Source organism: Suricata suricatta, chromosome 1 (assembly GCF_006229205.1).
Source record: "Suricata suricatta isolate VVHF042 chromosome 1, meerkat_22Aug2017_6uvM2_HiC, whole genome shotgun sequence".
NCBI classification, from domain to species: Eukaryota; Metazoa; Chordata; class Mammalia; order Carnivora; family Herpestidae; genus Suricata; species Suricata suricatta.
The window spans coordinates 137,983,477-138,010,881 of NC_043700.1; the positions used below are offsets into that span (position 1 = coordinate 137,983,477).

The 27,405-nt window shown below is 35.9% G+C and overlaps 1 protein-coding gene across 1 annotated transcript; it reads left to right on the forward strand.

The window, feature by feature from the left end:
- The first annotated feature begins 6 nt into the window (after positions 1 to 6).
- On the forward strand, positions 7 to 27,405 carry LOC115296588 (ankyrin repeat domain-containing protein 17-like). Its single transcript, XM_029945052.1, has 3 exons — positions 7 to 270; positions 24,301 to 24,398; positions 27,290 to 27,405. Exons 1-2 carry the CDS (start codon positions 43 to 45, stop codon positions 24,325 to 24,327), a joined length of 255 nt encoding a protein of 84 aa, XP_029800912.1. The 5' UTR covers positions 7 to 42; the 3' UTR covers positions 24,328 to 24,398; positions 27,290 to 27,405.

Sequence of the window (27,405 nt, forward strand, 5' to 3'; positions counted from 1 at the left end):
GGCGGCAGCAGCGGGGCTCGCTCGGCCTCTTCTCCTCGTGGGATGGTGCGAGTCTGCGACCTACTCCTGAAGAAGAAGCCGCCGCAGCAGCAACACCACAAGGCCAAGCGTAATCGGACTTGCCGACCCCCCAGCAGCAGCGAAAGCAGCAGCGACAGCGACAACAGCGGCGGCGGTGGAGGCGGCGGCGGCGGCGGCGGCGGCGGCACCAGCAGCAACAACAGCGAGGAAGAAGAGGACGACGACGACGAGGAAGAAGAGGTTTCTGAGGCAAGGGCCTGCTTTCAAAGGAAGGGGGAGGATGGGGCAGTAAAGGGTAGGGGCTAAAGGTGGGAGGGGACTTGCGGTGGGACAGATTCCTGTGGGTCGGTCCATCTCAGCGGCCAGGCTTTCCACTGCCCTCTTTCTTTCCCCGGCCTGAATCGTGAGGTGTGGGGAGGTGGGGGAGGGTAGCTGACACGTGGGGGTGGGAGGATCGCGGAGCCCACAGAGTCGGTGAACAGCAGGTTAGCCCGGGATGCTTCCCACGGTTAAGGATGGAGAGAATTGGTTAGATTCCCTGTGTGCGCAGCCGGCGGGGTCTGCCTGGGGTCAGCGGGGCCCTGCTATTGCTGGGGCGGGGGCGGGACCCAAGCGGGAGGGGTGAGATACTAGGTAGCTGAGTCTCGTGGGGAATGACTAGGAGGTTGGTAGATTTCTCCCAGTTGTGAGGTGGAAGAGCGAGCGTTTTGAGGCGAGGTAAGGTTGTAAGCGACTCAGAGCTAAGTATTTGTGTATGTGAGAGACACGTGAGAAGCTGTACTTTTCCATACTGTTCTGCTGCAGGGTTTTTGTTTTTTTGTTTTGTTTTTTTGTTTTTTTTTGGCCACAACTATTGTGGCTGTTGAAATAGCTTTTAGTTCTCTGCTCTCTCAAGGATTTTTGGATGACTCGATCTTATATCCCGATACATTTATATATAACTGGGTGGCTGACAAAGATTTTTGACTCTTCCTTGGACGTAGATAGACATCTTCAGATGCTTCCTTAGTGAGGAGGAATTAAGCCAGGCTCTGTGGTTTTCCAGACATTATGGGGCAGCTAAAGAGTGCTTTGAAAAGCCAGGCTTGGTTGTGGTGAGTTGGAATAGGAAGGCCTCTGGGTTTGTCCTAGTGATCTGGTTTCATAACTGTTTTATAATTTTTCCTGGGTCCACAGACAGGCGGCGTTGCAGGACCTTATTCTTTAAAGGCCATATAACCCAAAAGCTCAGTAAAACCTACCATACTGACGTCGAACTAAGAGTTAGCCTTACTAGTTATCAGCTCTTTTGTAACTGTCCTGTCCACTCCCTGAAATGGAAGCTGGAAAATCTTGAAGAAAGAAGTTGTAACATCAGGCAGTAGAAGGAAAACCGCTTTAAAGGCTGATTTTTAAAGCCAGTTGTACGAAGACTGGATTATCTAGTAGTAGCACTTGCCATTTATTCTCTTCCACAAACAGAGTTTATCTTGGTGCAAGACTTGTGTTTTGAAAATTGCGTTACTGGATCTTCAGTTCTGTTCAAACAGAGAAATACCTTTTAAAGAGTTTGAGGCTTATCTATTGGAAGACCAGATTCTCTTTTACCTCAGACTGGGTGAAGTTATATAGCTAGAGATGTAATAGTTCAAGTACGTATGGCAAAAACTTGAATACTCCTTGCTATTTTGTATCCCTAAGAATAGGCTTGTATTGATAGATTTTGTATTGATTTTGAAACCTCTCAGTATAGTGTATTGCTTGGGCTGCATTTGAAATAATGAAGAGAAGAGTGTGACAGGATTCTTATTTTCAATATCTATTATCGTAGTTAGAATCATTTCCTTGTATAATTCTTTACAGAAATGAGAAGCATTTTAGAGATAATCTAGTTCAGCTCTTTTATTTTAAAAACGAGGAAAACAAGGCTTAGAAGAAACTGATTGTGGTGGATAGGAGCAAAAGTAGAAAATCAAAGTTTTCTAATTGTTTAGAACTCTACACTCTTTATGACAGTTTATTTCCTTGCATCCCCCTCCTGACAATTTTTAAAACATAGGCAGTGAATTGCAAAATAACACAAACATGCAGCTGTGGTCAGAATGCCGATATTTTATTAAGATTTTAAATTCTCCCACAAAATATCAAGCTCTGGTTTAGAACTCATTATCAAGTTAAGTGTAGTACTTATGGGAATAGTCTGCTGTAAACTTCACATACCTAGGTGGTTTTGGTCATTGGAATTTGGCCTAATCAGAATTTTTAGTAAGTTCATAGGTATGTTAATTTTGCGAGGCAGGTTTATTTTCCTCAGAAAATGGAAATGATATATTTTGACTTTCTACGGGAGTTAATATGATTTATTTTGTTCCATGCACAGTGGTATAAACAACAGGTTTGTCATTTGTTATGAAGATGAGTCAGGAGAAATAAGTGTAAGAAAGTGCAGCCATTAAAAAAAAATCTGTATAGGTACATGATGAGGAGTGAGCAGACAGAAAGGAGTACAGTATGTCTTGCACCTGCCTCCGTCCTTGACCAAAATTAAGAAGGGAATAAACCTCATAGTCATTGTACACTATAATTGGGTGAGTTGTGCAATGTTTTTCATTTCATTGTCATTTTATTGACATGTCAGCAGAAGTTTAACTTTCTAGAGCTAGGAAATCTTGTGGCTAATACTCATTGTATTTAAGTTCATTTTCTAATTCATTGTTACTGGCTACACAAAATAAAACATGGATAACATGATCCTTGAGGTTATCCTTCTAATAAAAATTATCAAAAGGTTAAAAAGAAACATGGAAGGTTATAGTTTTTGTATATAGTTTTGGTTGCAGGTATTTAACCAGAAAAAGTAAATGATAATGAAACTATATATATATGTATGTATTTGCTATGAAGAAATGTTAGCTGGATATTCTCTGTATCTGCTGAAAGAGAAAAATTCGAAGGCAAGGAGATTCCATTTAAAGGAGGTTTACTTGAATGTTGAAGAATAAGGATCTTAATTTTTTAAAATTTTTAATGTTTTTTCATTTTTTGAAACACACACACACACACACACACACACACACACACACACACACGAGTGGGAGTGGGGGAGGGGCTGAGAGCGTGGGAGACATAGAATCTGAAGCAGGCTGCCAGCTCTGAGCTGTCAGCACAAAGCCTGTCGTGGGGCTTGAACTCACCAACCATGAGCTGAAGTTGGTTGCTTAACTGACTGAACCACCCAGGTGCACCACAAGAATGTAATTCTTATTAAATGTTAGAGTAGGTTATTGAGAATTGGATTATTTCTTCAGTATTTCAGCATAGGATAATCATGTTTTGGATAATTTATGTGACTTTATCTATAAATGAAAACAAAGGATAAGACCAAGAGCTCTCCTCTTCCCTCACCTCCCCCCGCCATTTAACTCAAAATCTTAGATCGAAAACTGAAAAACGCATAATATCCTTGGCTTTTAGTGGATGACTGACTAACATGGAAAATACACAGAAGTATATTTCCTAACATAAAAGTCTTGATGCACTTCTTTTCAAATTAGTGGACTAAATTAAATTGCTTACTCGAATATTACAGGAAAAAAATGTTGAAATTGCAGAAGTTGGTACTCCAGAGATTTTAGAAATAACATTGCATTCTATTGAATGCATTTTTAAATGTAATTGAATGGTATCAGTGTTTGCTAATGCAGAATTCAAAGGGGAAAAAATCTTGTTAGAGGTAGGATTCATGTTCAAAAGTAACTTTTATTAAAGAGCATAAAATGTAAATACAGTAGGAGTTGATCAGAATTCCAGCTATTTTTGGTAGGTAACTTGAGGCTTTAAATTTAAGAGACAGACCTAGTGAAGAAATTTTAGACAAGGGGAACCAGTGAATAAACTAGTACTGACTTACTTTTGAAAGGATTTACAAGGCTAGAGAGAATTTCTTTGTAGATATGGAAGAGGTAGGGTTGAGAATGAGAGAAAGAAAAATTATTTCAGTAGATTGTGTTCCTTTTAAGTTCACATCCAGATCTTTTGTTGTTGTCTTTTAATGGAAAAATGCCACCCCACCTCCTTCGTTGTAATGGTAGAATCCCCGATGAGTCCAGAGAGGCTTGTTACCCAGTTTCATCTCTTGATGAAGCAGTATTTGTAAACTAAATGTTAAGATCTTTGAAGAAATAGTTTTGTCATAATTATCCTGTTTCCTAGTTTCCCTAAGCACAGTACTTGTTAAAAAACATACTCTGTGAATAGCTAGTACTTAGGGAGGATCCAGAATTCATTTAGGAAATCCAGAGGAGTTTCTTCCTCCTCTTGGATCTAGGGCTGCCAAATAGCGGAAGTTTGGATTTCAACATCTTTCAATTGCTAATTTGCTTCTGTTACTGATGGTACTGTTTTATAGGTATTAGGAGGAAAGCCATTTAAGCCAATTTACTTAATTGTTGAATGCCTGATAACTACCTTAAGCCTCCTAGATATATTTACATTTTAAAAAACATATTAAGAAGCTATTACTTATTCAGTGCCTACTGTGTGTCAAGTCTAACATACTGGTTAAGAGCATGGACTAGAGTTTAGAGTCAAATATGATCCATCACTCAATAGCTTTGTGATCTTGGGCAAGTTACTTAAACTCTCTGTACCTCAGTTTCTTCCTGTGTAAATGGTGGTAATGTAGATCCTTATAGCATTGTTTTGAGAATTAAATGAGATAATACGGGTATCATGTATTCTCATTTTATTTTCACCATATCCCTGTGGAGTAGGTGTCCTCATAGTTCTTTCACTATTCATTAAATGCCTAGAGTTCCTGCTATGTGCGGGGCATTTTGCTGTACTGGGTAAGTAATGTTGAACAAAACTGTTTTAAGACACATTGACTTTAAAATGCACCAGTGATTAATGAGAGTAAGAGTAAATGGTTAAATGTATCTGCTAAATCAAGTGGATGAGTTTCAGAAGTATACACCTCTTGGGAGGCAATATTCATAGTAATTTTAGAGGCAAAGATACTGGCTTAGAAGGGTTTTAGATAGCTTCATTAGAGTCACACAGCTAATAACTAACAGAGCAGGACTTAACCTGTCTTTTGGATTGAAAGCCTGGTTACTCATTCATTCATTCATTTATTTACTCACATGTTCTCTTATGCTGTATGATTGAGTGCAGCATCTTGAAATTTGTCATTTCAGATAGTGTGAAAACAAATTCAGGTAGTGAGGGGGAAGATCATTTTAGGGAGTAGGGCAACCACTGAAAATAAGTTGACTACTCCAAGCTTTTCTCTTTTTGTTCTTATTTTCTTGTTTCCTTCTTTTCTTACTCAACATTGAAAGAAGAAATATAGAAAACAACAGATAAGTATATTCATATTTCCACTATCTAGAATTAACTACTAACAAAATGAAACTTTATACTGAAAACTACCCTTTCTAGAGGCAATCTGTTGCTTCTTCCTCCCTTTCAAGATTTTAACTTTTCAAGGTTATTTCCAAAAGCTTAAAAAAAACTAAACCCAGGATTTTGTTGAAGGTGCTTGTGTTTTATTCTTTCTCCCCTACCTTTGTAGTGTGTGCATAAAACTTTTATTAGCTACTCAGAGAGGTCTGTGACTGCCTTCTCCTTCCCTCCCACCTTGTTAGTTTGAAACAGTCTCACTGCAGTAGTAGTGGGGCATTCGGCAGGCATTTATGTGCCTGCTTATGACCAAGGTAATGTGGTAACACAAATGACCTATTTGTTTTGTGAGGTCCAAGACTTATTTGTTCTTTCTGGTAAACTAGCCTTATGCTTACTCTTATCTTAAATTTTCATATTTTGCCTTTAGATTGTTTAATTGATGAAGTAGTTTTCATCTGGTCTGCTATGGACTGTCAGATTTGAAGATGGAAATCTTGCATTACACATCCTTATATCTCCTGCTGCATTGTAGCATGTGTGTTATATAAGTCTTAGCATCATACCTCTGCTAGGCTTTCATGTAGTCAGATCTCTGAAGTAAAAATAAACAAGTAATAAATGAATAAATATTTCTTTTTTAGCCACTTACTCTGAAAATATTTGAGAGTATCAGAGCAGTACATTAGACTTCCCAAAATTTCCTAGCCTGTTTGCTAGATTGCTTTATTGGCGTCCAGTTATACTATCCAGCTGACTAAGAAACCAGTTTTTAGGCAGTATATTTGGATTTATGACAGTTGTTTATTTTACAGTCTTATCAAGATGATTTAATGGGTTAGGAAATGTACATGTAACGAATTTCCATGTGATTTTTTTCTATACTTAATCATAGATGAAAAAAGTTTCACTTCATTGTGATATGTGGTACTTGCTGGTATTACTTATGTTTTTATTAGGACCAACAGAGGGCACCACCATCCATGGTAATCTATGCCAAATCTAACTAACTTCCTTTCACTTTCACCTTTTGGAAAAAAAAAATTAGGGAATTAAAGGTAAAGGGTGGATAGGAATACCTATCTAGACCCTGGAGTCTTTCTTGTCTGTTATGCCTATCCACTTGCCGCCCAGAAGCAAAATACCCTTCCTGACTTAGCATCTTTAATTTCTTAATATATATATTTTTGTCTTTAAAAACTTTTCTTATCCAGTCACGAGGCAAAGTGGAATTGTGGAATGACATAAGTATTATTTTATCATGATTTCTAATTTAGATTTTAATTCTTGAAAAGGGACATGTTGGATTTTATTTTTCCCCCAAATGCTTTGAAACTCAAAATTAATATAGATCTAATTATTGAAAGCATGATGTCAGTTGCCTTCTGTTATCTTATAAAACTCTATAAACATTTCCTTGATCTTTAAAAAGTTGACTTAAGGGGTGCCTAGGTGGTTCAGTCGATTGAACCTCCAGCTCTTGATTTTGGCTCAGGTCATGATCCGAGGGTCGGATTGAACCCCTCGTCTGGCTCTGCACTGAGCGTGGAACCTGTTTGGGATTCTCCCTCTCTCTCTCTCTCTCTCTCTCTCTCTCTCTCTCTCTCTCACTCTCACTCTCTCTCACTCTCTCACTCTTTCTCACTCTCTCTTTCTCTCTCTCTGTCACTCCCCTGCATGCATGTGTACTCTTTCTCTTTCTCTCTCTCCCCGCCAAATTAAAAAAAAAAAAAAGTTAAGCTTAGTTCTGGGTCAGACTAGACATAAAAGAGGGTTAGTTAACAAAAATATGTAAAGATCACAGTACTTTAAGAATTCCTTTTGGAGCCAATGTTATTTAGTATATTTATAAACAATTTTGATAATATGATGAAATCCCTCTCCAGGTGTATAGATAAATCATAGTGAATTGTGTGTAATGGACAATAAGATTGTTGATAATCGGTTAAAATGTTAAGTAAGTTTTTATGAGTCATGGGTAAAAATTATGCTCTTTTTGGGTAAATAATCTGAAACAAAGCATGCTTTTTCAGTAAAAGTTCAGCATAGTATTGAACACGATGAATTAAGGTATTGGAGAATCATAACTATTATTTTAATTAATTCTAGGATACATCTGCACAAAACGGATTATGGGTATTTCGGCCGACTGTACCATGAAAATGTTGTCTAAAACTATGGAATTTGTGGAGTGGAATAGTTTAAAAATGATTGCAAGGTTAGGGATCGAATTCATGATAAAGGAGAGGACTGCAGTTTATACTTCATTATATTTTTACTGCTGGTTACTTAATGTTCAGATTAATCAGTTACTAAAACTTGAGTTGTGGCAAAAAATGTGAGGTGCATCAGATAATGTTATTTCAGTTTTGAAAATAAGTAATCTCATTTCTTATTTCTTGAGCTTACTTGAAAGTACACACTAGGCATGACAGATGCACCAAACTAGCATACCTGTGTATCTCCAGCAGGGCATATTCTCCTGAGCTACCACTGGGTCTCATTTAATCTTTCATTTTCTTTTTTTCTGTTCCCCCTCCCCTCCTCAAAAAGAAAGCAACAGAAAATAAAATAAAAGGGAAGAAATAACCTGTCCTAAAATTAATTTGTGGTGTGGGTTTTTCCACTTGAATTGTCTTTTTTTTTTTTTAATGTTTATTTGAGAGAGAGAGAGAGAAAGCAAGTAGGGGAGGAGCAGACAGAGTGGGACTCTGCACTGACGATAGAGAGGTTGATGTGGGGCTCAAACCCATGAACCGTGAGATCGTAACTTGAGCCAAAGTTGGACACTCAACTGCCTGAGCCACCTAGGTCCCCCTTGTATTGCCTTTTAATTAAAGAACCTTTGAGAAATATCTCAGAGAGATCTGTAGAAAAATTAATTTTACCAATTTTGAATTTAGAATAAATATTAATGTAGAGTTCTTTTTTCCTTTCCTTCTTTCCTATAACTCTAAATTTGAAACCTGCGAAGAAAAGGAAGTCTTATTTGTGTTATACCAGGTGTATTTCCAATTCAGTCTTTGACCTCATAGTCTTCTCTGTGCAATGTTTCCCTCTTAATTTTTTAAATTTGAAGTTAATAACAGAAATAGTCCTGTTACAAAACCTCTAATATAGTTCTTAGTAGTTCAAAATGCAGTATAGGAGTTAATTCTTTTATTTGACAAACATTTATTATCTTCGATATGTGGCTGTTTTCAGTATATAATAATCTCAACCATTTCTCTCTCAGTGAATGTTAAAAAGGTTACTGTATTTAAAATAATAGCTGTATTTGTTGAGCAAACGGATTTTATTCATGTTGTAGATTAGTAAAACTTAAATTTACGTACAAGAAAATGTTGATGGAATTTTTTAAAGTTTTTTTTGGAAATATCACTGTTAATACACTCTTACAAATAAGTTTATTTAAGAAGCATTATTGGGAACTAGCAAAATCAGGAATTATGAGGAATTTGAAGAAACTGACACATTCCTAGCTTCAGAATATTTAAATCATGTTGAGATAAAATTAATAATAAAATAATGTGAAGATGATTTTAATCCTGTATAATTATTTGGGAATCTGTTAGTTTTCAGTGCAACTGTGTGCCTTTAGAATTGGTCTCATTATAGGGTTTGTTTTATTTCTGTTTTGAATACAAGTTGGGTCGACTAGGGGTGCCTGGGTGGCTCAGTCACTTAATTGGTCCGACTTCACCTCAGGTTATAATCTCACGGTTCATGAGTTCAAGCCCCACATTAGCTCTCTGCTGTCAGCACAGAGCCCATTTCAGATCCTCTGCCCACCAACCCCCACTCACTCTTTCTCTCTCAAAAATAAATAAACATTAAAAAATAAAGTTGGGTAGATTACATCTTTTATTAATGCCTCTTGGAATAATCACTAATTTCTGGTATGAGGCTCTGATTTTTTTTAAGATGAAATCTGTATGTGCTATTTTTATAGAGTGTCCTTGACAATTAAGTTACACCAAAGACTTATCTATTCTAATTTACACTGAAGATTTTGTAGTAAGAAAAGACATTATAAAGTGTACTTGTGCTTAATGCAGGTATACATAGGATAATATGAGAAATTGAGTTACAGAACAGTATAGAATACAATGTTAAATATTTTTTATATTTATTTACTTATTTAAAACAAATTTTTTTTTTTAATTTATTTTTGAGAGACAGAGAGAGACGAATGAGCAGGGGAGGGTCAGAGAGAGAGGGAGACACAGAATCTGAAGCAGGCTCCAGGCTCTGAGTTAGCTGTCAGCACAGAGGCTGACGTGGGGCTCGAATTCACGAACTGTGAGATCATGACCTGAGCCTCAGCCAGACGCTTAGCCAACTGAGCCACCCAGGTGCCCCTAAATATTTCTTAAATTATATTTTAAATATGGTGTTTCTATAGTTAAACATTATTAATTAGTTAAATGTATATGTAGAAACATATCCATATTTGTAGAAAATTAGACAAAATAAAAAAAATCTAAAGAATACAGAATTATCTATAATTCTACTTTCCAGAATTAATCTTTATTTAAATTTTTTCTTTTTTTTTAAACTTTGGTGTATGTTAAATTATCTGTCACAGAGCAAAACTGTCATTTAGAAATTTTGTCTGCTAAAAGTCTCATTGATGTGCATACTTGAAATATGTCAGTTGAAGAGATAAATCTTCAGATAATGGCTACATACTTCTTTAACTATAAAAACTGAATGCATTCATACTTTTAAAAGTCTCCTAATACATGAAGGTTTTTATCTAATTCTTTCTTAGAGTAAATGCTGCTAACAGCTTAGTATATATCAAATGTTCTGGTTTCTTTCTTGGTGAGAGTGGATGAATGAGTGCAGGTTGGGGAAAGGGGTATGTATGTCTGACAGAGTACATTAGGATTTGCCTCATTGTTCTCATTCACTTATGAATGTTCCATAGTATGAATGTTTATGATTTATTTGCAACTTTATATTGGTAGACATTTTTATTGTTTTCAGTACATTGCTATTACATGTATAATGCTGAAGTGACCATCCTTTTACAGTTTTTTTAAAATACAAAAATATTTGTTTAGGATAGATTCTTGGAAAGAATTACTAGGCCAAAGATTATGCACATGTTAAATTTAATAAATACTCCTTAAGTTTTACTTCCATAAACAGAGTATTAAGAATATCACTGGAGGGGCACCTGGGTGGCTCAGTCGGTTAAGCATCCGGCTTGCGCTCAGGTCATGATCTCACGGTTCATGGGTTCGAGCTCTGCGTCGGGCTCTGTGCTGACGGCTCAGAGGCTGGAGGCTGTCTTCAAATCTTGTGACTCCTCTCTCTAACCCTCCCCTGCTCACGCTGTCTCTCTCTCTCTCTCTCTCAAAAATAAATAAAAACTTAAAAAAATATATCACTGGAGGGGTTCCAAGGTGGCTCAGTTGGTTAAGTGTCTGATTTGGGCTCAGGTCATGATCTTGCCATTCACAAGTTGAAGCTCCGCATCAGGCTCTTTGCTGATAGCTTAGATCCTGGAGCCTGCTTCAGATTCCGTGTCTCCCTCTCTTTCTGCCCCTCCCCCGTTCATGCTCGCTCATGCTCGCTCTCTCTCTCAAAAACAAATATTAAAAAAAAGAACAGGGGCGCTTGGGTGGCTCAGTTAGTTAAGCGTCCGACTTTGGTTCAGGTCATGAGCTCATGGTTTGTGGGTTCAAGCCTGGAGCCTGCTTCGGATTTTGTGCTTCCCTCTCTCTCTGACCCTCCCCTGCTAGTGCTCTCTCTCTCTGTCTCTCAAAAATAAATAAAAAACATTAAAAAAATAGTATTACTGGAAATGAGCAATCTTAGTTTTTAAAATCTTTTAAACAATAATGTTACTTTCCTGATTATTATTGACATCAATTAAATTTTTATGTTTATTTTTCATTTGTATTTCTTTTGAAAATGTGCTGTTTTATCCTTTACTTACTATTCTATTAGAATTATCTTTTTCTAAGTGATTTGTTGGTGCTATTTATATTTATGCATATTAGTCCTTCACAATATTATTTGTTATTCTCATATTATTTTCACAATACTATGTGAACATTGAAACATTTTTATTTTTTGTGTAGTAAAATGAATTATTCTGTTGTGACTTCTGGAGACCTTTATCCCAATATTTTAAGAAAAAATTCTTAGAAATTTTTTTTTAATGATCTTTGTTTTCAAAGGTACCAGGATATCTTTTTGGATATAATATTTCACTGTTGTGTCCATTTCTTATTTACTCATTTCAGTAGTATTTGACTTAGTTGACCAATTTTTGCATCTTAAAAAATGTTACTCTCTTTGCTTATGTTATACCACCCTCTTCTGTTTCTGTATTACTAACTGCTTTTTGGTTGGGCTTCTTACTTCCTCCTAGTCCCCTCACTGTAAATCCTTTGGTTATTTAGTACCTTCTTGCTCAAACTTGAACCTAATCTCACATCTTTGGTGATTTTATCTAGTCTTGTGTGTTTATATAATCATAAGTTAGGGACTGTCAAGTAGGTATTTCCAGTTTAAACTTTTCTTCTTGAGTATTGTTTTGAACCTTTTGGTCACCCCAACATTTGTACAAACCTTTCTTTTAACACATACTTTACTTTCTCAAGATAATCTATCCTAAGCCCCATCGAGTTACTGTATACAGCTCAGTGTGACAGATACCTGCATACTGTTTTTACTCTTCAGTCAGTAGTCTGAATAAATAATGTATCTCTCCTTGTTTCCAACCCAGTGTACAATGGTTGATAGGAATAGGATGATTATATTAAGGATAATCATAATAATGCTTCTTTGGAGAGGGAAAGAATAGAAGTAATAGCAGTTGTTGGTCCATATTAATACTGAAATTCTTCTGGAGAGAAGACTCTGCCTTGGCAACTGGAGAGTTCCTTGGTTAAACTCTGATTTTGCTCCATGGGAGGAATGCACTTTGACTATTGCATGTGTCCTTGGCTTTGTTCTTAGGTGATTTTTCCTTATTTGTTATCTTTCTTTGCCACTTCCAAAGTAGAAGGCATTCAAGAGTATGACATCCCTAGGAATTACACAACTTTTATAGCTCCCTGCCAGTTGGTATAGAATTAGGAGCTGCAGGGTTATTTAAGGTTCAGTCATAGGTTTTTATAGGCCACTAACATGGTTTGATGGTAAAAACTCCTTCAAAAACTTAATAGATTTCTATTCTGTTTTCTTTTTTTTAATTATTTTTTTATGTTTATTTTTTGAGAGAGAGGCAAAGTCAGAGACACACAGAGTGTGAACAGGGGAGGGGCAGAGAGAGGGGGAGACGTGGAATCTGAAGCAGGCTCCAGGGTCTGAGCTGTCAGCACAGGGCCCCATGTGGGGCTCAAACCCATGAACCATGAGATCATGACCTAAGCTGAAGTCAGATGCTAACTGACTGAGCCACTTAGGTGCCCCCATTCCATTTTCTTTAAGTCACTACCATATGACATTATCTTCAGCAAAATCTCTTTTAGTCATAACTTTTTGATATCTACTCATTCTCTTATTAGTCTCTCTTCTAGGTCTGTTCCTTTCTCTGTTATTGGGCTAACAGAGCATCTGAAATAATAGGGCTTGAATGGTGTATCAGTCAGGGTTTAACCAGAGAAGCAGAACAAATAGGACATTTATATATGATAGAGAGATGCATGTTAAAAGATTTATTACAGGGAATGGGATTACACAATTCTGGGAGCTGGCTAAGTCTGAAATTTGTAAGGTAGGCATTTAGGAAGGGAAGATCTCAAGCAGGCTAGAACACATGGTCATATGCTGACACTGCTTTCCGAAGGCAGTTAGGAAAGGAAGATCTAGGGAAGGGAGAGTAATTGTAGACTCAGCTGCTATTTAGAGTCTCATTTGCCAGGAAGAACCCAGCCTCTTTTAACACCTTACCTACTAGTTCATGCTCAGTAAGGATGATCACCCTAACTTAAAGTCATCTGATTAGGGACTTTAATTACATCTACAAATCCCTCCCCAGCAATACCTAGATTAGTGTTTGAATACTTGAGAGAAAGTGTTTAGAGAATGGCTGCTGGCTTTCCTTCCTCTTAGTTTAGCCTAACCAGGTTGACACATTAAAAAACTATCACATATTGCTTCTTGATCTTTTGACTAAGATCAAGTGGAAAAAAACATCACAGATGGGAAAGCAGCACCTTCACCTGTTTTTTGCTACCGTGTGGCAAAGAACCTTTGAGGTCACAAAATTCTCTCCTTTTATTTGGAGCACAAAAGTAGCTGCCTTTCCTGATCCGAGAGGCCTAGATTTACTGGACTCAGAGCTTCATTCAGTGGCACTGTTTTTATGTTTATCTCTGCTCACAGACTCCCTTATTCGTGGTTGAGCTGATCTTGCCTGTTTAAATAGCCAACACTCATCAATATTCTGAGTTTTTCTGCTTTTATTCTGAGCTTTTCTTCGAGCTGTACACACTTGGTAGTCATGTAATTATGTGCCCTCCCCATTATTGCAGGCTAGAGTTTTACTAAATGGTTTGTCACTACATAAGAGAGATTGTTAGTTTTCCAGCCTGACATGTTTCCTTGCTATCCTCTGAGTCTTATCAGAGGTTTTAAGAATTTGTTATGGTAGCACTCTACTTCTGATTTACTGTATTGATTAAAATATAAGATAGGTTGTTGGAACAAAGAGACTCCAAAACACATGTAGTTCAAGGAAGATAGATTATGTGATACTCTAGGGTAGTCCTTCAGTTTGTGTGCATAGGTCTAAGTGTCTTCTGTTTTGTTATACCATCCCTTAACCTGTGCTGTCCAATATGGTAGCTACTACCAATATGACTACTCAGTGCTTGACATATGGCTAGTACAACAGGGGCTCGATTTTTAGGTTGGTTTTGTTTTGTTTTAATTAAATAGTCACATGTGGCTAGTGGCTACCATATTGGAGAGTGCAGATATGGAACATTTCCATCATTATAGAAAGTTTTATTGGACATCTCTGCCTTAGGGTGTTGACTTCATCTACAAAGTCTAATCTGGCTCACTAGCATCACATTCATGTTTCAGCCTGTTACGGGCTGAATTGTGTCCCTCCAAAATTCATGTTGAAAGCCTGACACCCATGTTGTTGAGAATGCAAACTGGTATAGCTGTTGTTACCTGTATGGAGGTTCCTGAAAAAATTAAAAATACAACTACTCCACAAACCAATAATTATTGCACTACTGGGTGTTTACCCCCAAAATACAGAAACACTAATCCAAAGGAATGTATGCATCTGTATGTTTATTGAAGCATTATTAACAATAGCCAAACTATGGAAGCAGCCCAGGTGTCTATCAATAGATATGTGGATAAAGAAGATATGTGTGTGTGTGTGTGCGCGCGTGCGTGTGTGTGTGTGAGAGAGAGAGAGAGAGAGAGAGAGAGAGAGAGAGAGAGGGAGAGAGAAAGAGGGAGAGAGAGAGAGAGAGAGAGAGACAATATTATTCAGCCGTAAGAAAAGAATGAAATCCTGCCATATGAAACAACATGGATAGAACTAGAGAGTATAATGCTAAGTGAAAATAGAGAAAGACAAATACCATATGATCTCACTCATATATGGAATTTAAAAAACAAAACAAATAAGCAATAGGGGAATGGGTGCAATAGGAAATGGGGACTAAAAAAGTACACTTACCATGATGAAGAAAAATAACAAAATGATTAAAAAAATAATGGAAACCCTAACCCCTAGTCTCTTAGAATGTGACTGTGTATAGAGGTGAATTAAGGTTAAATCAGGTCATGTGGGTGGGCCCTAATCCAATCTGACGGGTGTCTTTATAAGAAGAGGAAATTTGGACACAAAGAGACACCAGAAATGTGTGCACACAGAAAAAAGGTCATGTGAGGACACAGCGAAAAGTAGCTATTGACAAGCCAAGGAGAGAGACCTTCAAAGAAACCAAACCTGCTGAAACCTCAATCTTGGACTTGTAGCCTAAAGAATTGGGAGAAAATAAATTTTTGTTGTTTAAGCTGTTCAGTCTGGTATTTTGTAAGACAGCCCTGGAAAACTGCATAGCACATGAGATATAAGAAACAGGCAAACAAATATTTTAATGAATTGGCCAAGAAATTATAAAATTACCTGCTGACCAGAACTTAGTCATATGTCCATATGTAGGGCCTGTATCTTGCTCTATGGCCATCATACCCAGATACAACCTGTGGAGAAGTGTTTTACTACAAGAAGAGAAGTGTGGATATTGGAGGATAATTCATGTCTTACGCCAATATAATTCTAGGATTATGTATCCTTATGTCTAGCGATACAAGAAAAAAAGTCATTCCTGGCTCCTGAAAATAATCTTGTTGGCCTAGCTTGGGTCATGTGTCCATTACTGAAACATTGATAAGGAAAAGGATGCTGTGTTCAGGCCGAGGTCATGTCTTTCTGCCCTTTCTAGGAGATAGACTAGGAGAGGACATTTTCCCCTGAGTCTCATGGAATGTTTTCCCAAAAAATGTTGCTCTTGCCAAAATGGTGAGGTGGCAGAGTGGGAAGTGAAAGGTTACTGGACACGAGACTCCCAAGGTATATCTGGAAATTTATAAGATTTGGCTTATAAGACTTTGTATGGCTGATTTTTCTTATTGTTATAGACTCATTTTGTATCCTTGTCAGTTTATTCACTATTGTTTTTTTCTTTTAATTTGAGAGCGAGAGCGAGCAAAAGAGATAGAGAGCCCACATGAATGGGGGAGAAGGGCGGGGTGGGGAAGAGAAAGAGAGGGAGAGAGAGAGAGAGAGAGAATGAGAACGAGAATCTCAAGCAGTCTCCATGCTCAGCGTGTAGCCCCACAAGGGTGCTTCATCCCATGATCCTGGGATCCTGATCTGAGCTGAAATCAAGAGAAGGACTCTCAACCAAGCCTGAGCCACCCAGGTGCCCCCATAGTTCATCCACTATCTTCTAGTCCCACTAGCTTGTTCTTAGAGCATGGAGATTTTCGCACTTAGGGTCCTTTTTACTCTTTTTCTAGGATATTCTTCCCTTGGTTCTGTGTCTTTCCTCTTTTAGGTTTTAGCTTAGGTGTACTTTAATGTTCAGGGTTGTTGGAAGAAACTTTTCCTCCCTACATCTCTTCTCTTCTCCACCCTCCCTTTCAGTTTTCTACCCATAGCTGTTACTGGGGCAAGAAATCAGAGGCCATCTTGGCCTTTGGCTGGGCTTTATTAGTATTAAATACTTGAGTGGACTCCTCTGTTTCTTATCACTTAGAAACGGGAGGAAGAGAATTTGAGATTTTCAGTTTAATAATAGCTGTCTTTTTTTTTTTTTTTTAATAAGTGGAGAGGTGCAAGTGGAGGATGGGTAGAGAGAGGGAGGAAAGTAGAGAGAGAATCTTAAGCAGGTTCCACACTTAGCAATGGGGCTTAATCTTATGATCCTGAGGTGATGACCTAAGTTTAAAATCAAGAGTCAGATGCTTAAGTGACTTGAGCCACCTAGACACTCCACTAATAGCTGTTTTTTAATTTCTGTGTCTGTATCAATTTTGTTACTAGGTTGGACCTTTTGAAATTGTTCTTTTTGTTCATTGAAAGCCATCAAATATCTGTGATTTTGAATGGCTCAATCTAATATGTTAGAATGCTTTGATGTTGTAGAAGGCAGTTCTCACTTATTGATCTGTCAGGAGTTCTAGATAGTGTGTGTTTACCTTGTCAGATGACTTTTGTAAACTGCCATAAAATATTCCCATTGAGATTTTAATTGGAATTACATTGAAATATGAATTAATTTGAGGAGACATAGATGTATAATACTAAGCATTTTCATCCAGAAACATGGTGTGTCTCTATTTTCTTCAGGCTGTCTTTAATAAAATTTTATAGTTTTCATACAGGTTGTGCACATTATGGGGGGATTTATTCCAGATTATAGTTCTTATTATCATTATGAATGGTATTTTTTCTTCCATTACACTTTGTAATTAGTTACTGTTGGAGTATAGGAACCTATTGATTTTCATATTTTGATCTTGTGTATACAGCCACTAAACTAAATTTTTCTATTAAGTCTAACTGACTTATTCAAAATTCTTTTGAATTTTCTGACCAAATTGTTATATTGATTTTAAATGATTATCTTCTGTTTTTTCTATTTCAGTACTTCTTGTTTGTTTTACTTCTTATTGCATCAGTTTTGAACATTCCCAAAATGTTAAATAAAAGTGGTAATAAAGGTAGTCATTATCCAGGGAGTGCTAATGGGAGTGCTGCTGTGTCACTATTAAGTGTAATGCAAATATTCTTTATTAATTTAATATTCTAAACTAAAGTAACTCTCTTAGCTCACAGAGTTTATCAGAAATGCATACTAAATTTTATCAAATGCTTTTTTGGCATCTATTGAAATGAGTATTTCTTCCCCACTCCCCTCCAATCTATTCATATAATGAATCACAATAAGAAATTTCCTAATATTAAACTGTTTGAAATATTTAGTATATATTTTTTGACACACTATTAGATTTAATGTCATTAATATTTCAATTTGTATTTTGTGAGATTATCCATTTCATATTAGATTTTCAGATTTCTTGGGAGAAACTATACATTCCTTTCTTCAGTCCTGTAAAGACAGATTTGTGCTTGATAGAAGCAATTTTATGTATCCTTTTTCTTTTTAATCTTAGATGTTGTAGTTTGTTTTCCAGTGCTTTTTTAAATGTTTATTTTGAGAGAGAGAGAGAGTGCATAAATCGGGAGGGGTAGAGAAAGAAGAGAGAGTGAGAATCCCAAGCAGGCTCCATGCCCAGCGCATAGCCTTATGTAGGGCTCAATCTCATGACCACGAGATCACAACCTGAGCTGATATCGAAGTCAGACCCTTAGGACGCACCCAGGCACCCCTAGATGTTGTGTTCTTAACAGTATTTGCCACTTAGATGTCAGAAAAGAGTTCGATAAAGTGCTTCACTTGATCTCTTTATAGCTTGTTAATTTTTAGAAGTGGCTTAAATAATTTAATGCATACCTCTTAATTTTTCATAATTGTGAAAAATTTAATTGTGGTAAACAATGGAATTTTACCATTTTAACCATTTAAGTGTACAGTTCAGTTGTGCTAAGTATATTCCCAATGTCATGCAACAGATCTCTAGAAGTTTTTCATCTTGCAAAAATGAAACTATACCCATTAAACAACAACTCCCTGTTTCCCTCTTGTCCCATCTGGTAACTACCATTCTACTTTCTGTTTCTGTGAAATTGACTATTTTAGATGCCTCATGTAAATGGAATCACATAGTATTATTTTTTGCTACTGACTTAAATTTTACATAGCATAATGAATGACCTTAAGATTCTTCCATATTATAGTATATGACAGATTTCCTTCCTTTTTAATAAAGACTGAATAATCAATTGTGTGTTTTTCCACTCATCCATTGATGAACATTTGGGTTGTTTCCACCTTTTGCCTGTAGTACCTTTTGTTTTTTAAAGTTAATTCATGTATTTTAAATTTAAATTGGCTAGTGGAGGGAGATAAGAACTTAATCATGTATTCCTAAATGGTTAGTCAGTTGAATTAGCTATTTCAGTCTATCTTTCCCACTCTTTGAAGTACTAACTTTATTTCATGTATTTGGATAATAGAATAATAGACTGGATTATGTCTGCTCATTATATACATGTTTATGCACTGCATTTGTATAACCTGAAGTCCCAAGTACTAAAATTAGTTGTTTGTACTAAACAGTTTCCTGTGTTATTTGACACGTAGCTGACATGTGCAGGGTTTTATGGTTAACAAAGTAATTTTCCATATTTTACATTTAATGTAGTCTGTGGTGTTTTGAAACAATTCTATTTTCTCCTAACCTCTAAGGCTCTAAGCAAGCTTGGCTTCTTTCTTTCCTTTCTTCCCTCCCTCCCTTACACATTGCTACCTAAGAAGTAAAGGTGCTTTTATAAAGAAGATAAGAGCAGTGCCAGCATCTGTTTAGTATTCTTACTGATTTGTGATGGCATTAGTCTTAACTAGGCTATCTTTGTTTATAATATTTTTTTTAAGTTTATTTATTTTTGAGAGAGACAGAGAGAGTGTGAGCAGGGGAAGGACAGAGAGGGAGAAAGAGAATTCCAAGAGATGTGGGCTCAAACCCACAAAACTGTGAGGTCATGACCTGAGCCAAAACCAAGAGTCAGGTTGTCTTAACTGAGCCACCCAGGAGCCCCTACTAGTCTGTCTCTGAACTTGAACATCTCTATACATATTTAGGGCAGGACCTACAAATTCCAAGATATGTTTTAGTTATTTTTTGTGTTATCATTCCAGTATTATTTAGTTTTATTCCAGTGGTTTTGAAGTATATTTCTAATAAACTAGTAATAATTTATAACTTAAGTGGTTGGTAATTAAGCAGTGCCAGAATAGAAGAGCTGCTTATAAGACTCGAAGAAGATAAAAATTTTAAGTTCCATTGACGGGATGACACATGTTTTGAATTAAACCTGTGATAAAGTATGCAGACATGACATTAAACTGTGACTGGTCTTTTCAGTCTTTCTAATGTCTTTATGTTGGAGGAATCTTAAGGGAGATTGTGTTATCTTTTTTTCTATTTTTGTTAAGTCATATAGTAAAAGTAAACTGTAAAAGTTTAAATAGTAGAGGAAGATAAGGTATAATTGAAAATCTCCCTTTTATAACACAAGGTATAAATTTTAAGTGAATATAATTTCATGGGTTTTTTTCTGTGCATTTGTACACATATTTACATGTGTATTTATGTAAACATTTTTGTTTTGTATAAATGTCATCATAAAAATATTAAAAAATTCTTTTTAAATTAATAGTTTATCATACTCTTCCTATATAAAATACACATATAGTTTACCTTATTTCCATTAATGGTTGGGGAGTACTCTCTTGTTAGGGATCATGACTTCCCTAGTTTTATACAGTGCATGTAGCCAGTGTTTTGGTTATGCCCAGTGTTCTGCTATTACAAATAATACTACAGTGGACTCTTTGATATATTTGTTTTTATGTATATGTTTCTGTATTTTGGTAGGATATATTCCATTGGTGAAAGTGCCAGACCAAAGGTGCATGGCCTGTTTTTATAATTCCCATTTAATTATGTGTGTCAACACCGTATTTTTTAAGCTATCTTGGTTTTATAGTGGTTTAGAATGTTTTGGGATATGCTAGTGGTTTAGAATGTTTTGGGATATGCTAGGTCAAATGTTAGTTTTCAAACCCTATTAATATCTGTTCTCTCTGGGTGTTGCTCTTTGTTGACTGCTTTCTCCGTAAAGAGCCAGATAAAATATCCCCTCTTCCCTGAAGTTGTTATAATCTCAATAACTAATATTTTAATAACTAATATTTTAATGAGTGCTTACTATCTACCAGGCAGTTTAAGTTGCTTTATGTCTCGTTTAATCCTCACGGCAACTCTTAAGAGGTAGATAATATGTGTATCCACATTTTATAGTTGAAAAAACCAAGACAAAGAATAACTTGCTCAAGGTCACAGCAGATGATGTAAATGGAATATAAATAAGGCTGTCTCACGTAAATCTGCTTTCTTAACTCCTATAAGCTATGTCCTTTTTTTCTTTTTTTTTTTTTTTTACTATTCTTCTATGGCCTCCTCAGTAGTTAACTCTTAAGAAATATGTTTTGTATAAATTTTTAAAGATCACTAGCTTATTTCATCTTTTCATCTAGGTCTCTTTATATATCTATGTGAATGACATCTTTTTCTAATTATGTAAGTAGTAATAGTCCTGGTATATTTAAGTTGGTTAGAACACCTGACTATAAAATTGTTCCCACCTCTCTCTTCCACCCTCAAAAGACTTTGTCAGAATGTAGCTACTTAGTGTTGCTGTGTTCTGTTACATCTTGTTTACCTAACTCCATTTTGCGAAAAATCATGATTGATTTTGGGGTAGATTTTCATAGATTATGAGTGAGTAGTATACTATTCTTAACCTTTTCTGGAACATCAAATCAAAATACATACCTTGTAGATAATGTCTTTTATAGTAAGTTCTCAGAATGTAAAGTGAGATGAAGGCTGTGTTAGACCCTACTACATCTCTTAATTCATGTTGTCAAGTAAGTATATGCAAATGGAACCTCTCAGAGCCTCACATAAAAAAAGACATAGTAATGCTTTCTTTTGGTGCGAGTCAGATGAGATAATGTATGTGAAAACATTTGTAAACTATTAAGGGTCTCCATAAATATTAGTTGTTAAAAATGAAGGATTAGGAAGAATGAAGAGCTTTGTGCCAACAGAATTACTGACCAGTAAGATGTTTGGCTAGGAGTTTAAAATCTGTGATTTAGAAAAATCTCACTCTTTCATTTTCCTTCCTAACTCTTTATTTTGTTGAGTTCATAGATTGCCAGTAAAACTCTTCAGGGGTAATTGTGCATATGGGTTAATTTATTTTAGATGGAGCCAATATTAGCATAGGGAATGAGATTCTGTAATGAAGACTCTACATGATAGTTGCATAGGTTAGATGCCCTTTTAGGATTATATTCTGGATTTATTAGGTCGTTAGTATTTAAATAGAATATGTTATAAATCTCCCAGAATTAAAAAAAAATTTGTAGTGCTTTATCTTACTGTTGTTAATAAAGAAGGAGTGATAAGAGTAATGCAAAATTCAACATCTTTTTCTTACTCTTATATCTCATTTTCTGGGAATGGTGAAGCAAACCATATTTCTATTATTTCTCTGCTATAGGCTTAGCGGATGATTCTAGGATTCTAGATAAAATGGCAAAGTACCAAAGCAAAGACTTGACTGCACTGTTTTCTAAACTTGGAACCTTCAAAACATATCTTTAACTTGCTTTGTGGATTGTTTTTACATTTGTACATTTTCTTAATTCCTTTTCTTATTCTGACCCCATGTAACCATTACCTCTCAGTCCAATATCCTCTCACTCAGTCATTTGACCCAATTTTTTGCTCCAACCCAAACTCCAGTACTTGAGTTCCCTTGGCCAGATCCAAATTGGAATGTTTTAAGTTGTGAATGTGTCTTAGTTATTTGAGAAGTCTTTTCATATGTGGAAGTTTCTTACTTACTTTACCCTTATCAGCAGATCCTCTTGTCATTTATGCGAAAATATAAAAATAAAGGACGTGGCATTTTCAACTTTCTTCCTCCATGCATGAGCAGCTTTATTGCTTTGTTGTGTATCCCATGGAGCCCAGAAGAGCAGTTTTGCTTGGCTAGAGAACCCATTCATGGGCTTAGGCAGCCTTGAATGTTAAGATTTGTACATCTTAATTAAATAGTAAGGTCTTCTGACTTCACTACCAGAAGCAGAAGTTTTCCTGAATGTCTAAATCAAAGGGCAATTAGGAATAAGGGTCAGATTCTAATTTCGTTACACTCCAGGCATGTGAGTACTTGACAGTCTCTGTGCCTGACATAAAATTACATTCCATTATGAAATAACCCATTCATTGCCTTTGTATTTTTTTTCATGAATATTTCTCCTGGAAAAAAAAAACCATTTATGGAAAGAGTTTGATATCAAGTTGGGAAACTTGTTTTTGAACCCTGACCTAATACTATGTGACTTTGGGAAAGTTACTGCTTAGCCTCGATTTTTTCATTCATATTAGGGCTATTGATTTTTTTTTTTTCTAACAGAGTTTTTCTAAAGAAAGGTATTAGATTTTTTCTGGATTTAATTAAAATCTTGAATGAAGTTGTCATAGTTCTTTTTTGGTCAGGAACAGTTTTCTTTACCCTTTTAGGTCATGAATTTTAGTTATTAGATTCTGATGAAAACTGTGGACCTATTCCCCAAAATGTACTTAAACACATATGTACAGCATTTTGTACATTGTTTCAGGAGGGGTGCTTAAGGCATAAGCCTATGAATCTTAGGTGAAGAGTACTGAATTTTGTCTTTAATCCATCGAGTTCATTGCCTTCTGTACTTTAAAATTAAAAAGTTTTAAAATTAAACTTTTCTCTACCTCTGCCCCAATAATCGCACCAATAGCCACAGAAATTTTCTTTCAGGGGTCGCCACTATATAATCATTCGGAGAGGTTTTTTGGACAATAATAGATTACAAATTTTAAATTACTATCACCTTTCTTCCTTTGTTCTCTTTCTTTTTGAAACTATTGGAATCTTGACTCCGAGAAAAAACTCTTTGAGAGATAATTGGTTTTTATGTCTGCTTTTTTGTTCCTAGAGGTATAAAGGATGTCTTATGGAACAATAAGATGTCCTTAATAAAGTTTACAGCTATTTCTTCATTATGTGTTTAACAGCAACTATGAAGCATTCATTTTATTTCTTCAGGCTTTTTTATAGTTATTGTTCTAACTTTTCTTTTAAATATGGTGCTTTGAGCACATTTGTTTAGCTTCCTTTTTTTCCCAGTGTCCCACTGATACTTTTTTAAAGATTGAATTAAACCACAGTTCTGAAAAGCAGGAACAGATGTTATTATATTAAACTGACTTAAAGAGGAGTAAAAGGACCTCATTAGCTCTGTGACTTTAATGTATATTAGCATGTGTGCAAGGAAGGAAGGGAGAAGATCCAACCTAGATGTGGATAAATCCAGATTTGAATGATGTCATCAGTACTGTTTCTTCCAACATTTGTAGTCTTTCTTTTCTTCTGTTTTAGCTTTGTTTTCAGCCAGACAATGACAGCTGCCAAAGGAAAGGGTGTGGGATATTCTAGCCAGACCTGAGTGATGTGGCCACTTCTGTTGGTTGGGAAGAATCACCTCCTAAATCATATGGAATGTTTTCCCCACAGACCAGAGGGAGTATGTTACTAGAAAAAGGGGGTGGGGAGAAAGCATGTTGAGCAGTAAAATTACAGTTCACAGTCCACTACAGGTACCATCAGAGGACCAGAAATTTTGAAGAAGATAGAAAGTTCACCGGATCGGATTGACAGCAAAATCTCAGAAGGAACGGAACCCAAGATACCAGAGGTAAGCTCAGGTTTTCCTAGGGGAACCTCGGAAAGGCTCCAAGCTTGGAGTCAACAAATACAAAGAGCAGTAGTGGGTAATTGGGTAATAATCAAGAATTTAAAAAAATATATATTTTCCAAAATGCTGTTTAGTTGGGCCTCCTTCCTGCCCTTTCTTCAGCCTAAACAACTCTAGTGGCAGTGATGCCTGCCTTCAGGCCTGAAGTCTAAGAACTGTGTCTAAGTCTAAGAACTGTGGTCTAAGAAAGTAGACTAACAATTCAGTAGGACAACTACTGAGATGTTGGAACCTGAGAGAGAAAAGCAGAGCCACTAAAGCATGCTACTCCAGAGGAAAACAGTTTTGATGGTTACCAGTGAGCTTGACTTCTGATGCAGGTATCTACCTTTCCTGGATGCCTTATTTATATGCCCTGACTTGCTTAAATCGTACTTAACTATTCTCCCTTTTAAAAGAGAGCCACTTGGGTAAACAAACCTGAACAACCTCAAAGAAAGTGCACTTTGGCTTCCCATGGTCTCTAAAGTAATCTTTTCATTTGCCAATATAAACAGACAGGGATAATCAGACAATTGGGGAGAATCATGATGGAAGAAGATTAAGATGAATAAAAGAACAACTAATGTCAGATGTAATTCGAAGAAAGCTTCAAAGGAAAACTAATTGGTATTTCATTTAAGATATGAGAACATGTTGCAATCGTTAATCATAATTTCATTGAAAAAGGGGCAGAGAACCAGAAGAGAGTTTGAAAATTATAAATGAAAAATTTTAATGGATTGAACTAATAACAATTTAGCATGAATCAAGACTGAGCTGTTGATTTGGAGCTAAAGAGCAAATCTCTGCATATATGAAGCCAAAAAAAAAAAAAGAGAGAGAAAAATAAAGACATAATGGAAAATGCACCACAAATTTTTCACATATGTAAATTCAAAAATATGAATTTATAGAAGCAGAGAACAGGAACAGTGGGAAGGAGAAAAATAGTGAAAGAAACAATTGAAGAAAATGTTATGAGCTGGAGAAAATAATGAATTTCAAATTGAAAAAGCCCGAGCAGGATGAATGGGAAAAAAGCTACATACATCTAGACACATCTGGTAAAACTTGAGAACGCTAAGGATAAAAAGAAAATCCTCGATTACTGCCAGAGAGAGGGAATAAAAAATGGAAAATGAAATGAGTTCTTCGCAGCCTTGATGAATGCTTGAAGATGGTGGAACAGTATCTTCACATTTGGGGAAGAAGAGATTTGGACCTAAATTTTCTATACTTAACCACACTATTTATCATAGGAGGACAAGTGCATTTTTTATGCTTGGAAAAACTTTGCACCTTATATCAAAATATTTGAGATATTACAGTGCAATGAAAAATATAGTCCAAGAGAGAGGATATAGTAGGGAAGTGTGGGTGGAAAGAAACTTGGTATTTACAGTGGCAATTTTGTACCTTCAGAAAGAACTGAAGAAACCTAAAAGAAAATTCAAGACTGTCTTCTGTCTGGGATAATGTTCAATTCTCTTTCAACTGGTAATGTCTAGATCATATGAAATTGTATTTCCCTCTGTAATTCGTTTTTACTGAGGCATATTATAAATGTACTTAATTGATTTTTAGTTTTTAGAATTGACTTAGAAGATATATAAAATAGGTTTAGTTATGGTTTTGGAGCAGAATGCATTATAAAAATTTATAATGTAAAAAAGAATCACAATTAGTAAGAACTTCAGGGCAAAAGGGGAAGGGTCAGTGCTTATTTTTTCAATGGACAGTCAATAGATAACATAAAAATGGTGAATTGGAAACAGAAGTAAAATAGTATTAAACTTAAGCTGGTTACCACATTAGAAGTCTATTAAAAGTAACAGTGTATTGCCATGTTGATGCAGACAGGTATGAAAAAGACCTGTTGTTCATTTTGTGCCTTTGTGGCCATTGAATTAATGAAAAAAAATCTCACTTGCATATATCACATTAGATAGATAATAATGCTTTTATTAAGTGACATTCCAGAGTTACATGGTTTTTAGAAACTAAGGTAGAAATAGAAGACACATGGGGATTAATTCCAGGAAGTCAGAAAGTTGCATAGAATACCAGTGTGGCTATTTTTATGTAGAATGCATAATTATTTCTGGACTGGCATATACTCTTGATTTTATATGTCAATTCTTCAATCCTTTCCATGATTCTTTTTTAAAAAAAATATTTATTATTGAAAATTTGGAGCCCTTTTTTCCAACAGTGACTCTTAATAAGATGACATTTTCTTTGATGTACTAAAGACCAGGATCAGAAGCATAGTTTGTCTCTAAGGAGGAAATCCTGTGATCAAGGAGAGCCACAGCTACTAGACATACGGTGTGTCTTCTGGAAAAACTGGAAGTAGGAAGATGGCAGTAGAAATGGCTTTTTTTATCCTTCTAGAGATGGCACTGATATTATGTCCCTAGCTAGATATTTGTTGAAAGAAAGGATTAATTTTATTTGTTTATTTTATAATTGTTGTATTTTGATGCCGCTTCAGTATAAGATGGGTTAGCATCCTATTTATGCTGTATATAGGTAAATTTTTTTATATTATTTATTTTGAGAGAGAGAGAGTAGAGGAGAGGCAAAAGGAGAGAGAGAGAGAGAGGGACAGAGAGAATCAGCACAACAGAACCCAACAGGGCTTTATCTCACAAACTGTGAGATCATGACCTCACCTGAAATCAAGGAGTCATAGCCGACTGAGCCACCCAGGGGCCCCAGTAAAATGTTTTTTTAAAGCTTAGTTTTAGGAGTCTTGCATCAGAAACTTGATCTTTCGGGAAGCAGATTTCTACTTGTATGTTTTGATTTTTAAAAATATGAAATTTTATGGTATTATATGCCCCTAGGTATTGAAAGTGCAAACTGCATAAGACCCTAAGACCCAGATGCACTATATTGTACATCTTCTAAGTAAGTTGGAATTCTCAAAAAATCAAGTTATACAAATGTGTATCTTTAAAGT

Bases quoted from the DNA above. Each gene is read 5' to 3' on its own strand.
- LOC115296588 (XM_029945052.1), top strand. From the start codon at position 43: ATGGTGCGAGTCTGCGACCTACTCCTGAAGAAGAAGCCGCCGCAGCAG. The intron at 271-24,300 runs GCAAGGGCCTGC...AGTCCACTACAG, and splicing joins AGGAAGAAGAGGTTTCTGAG to GTACCATCAGAGGACCAGAA.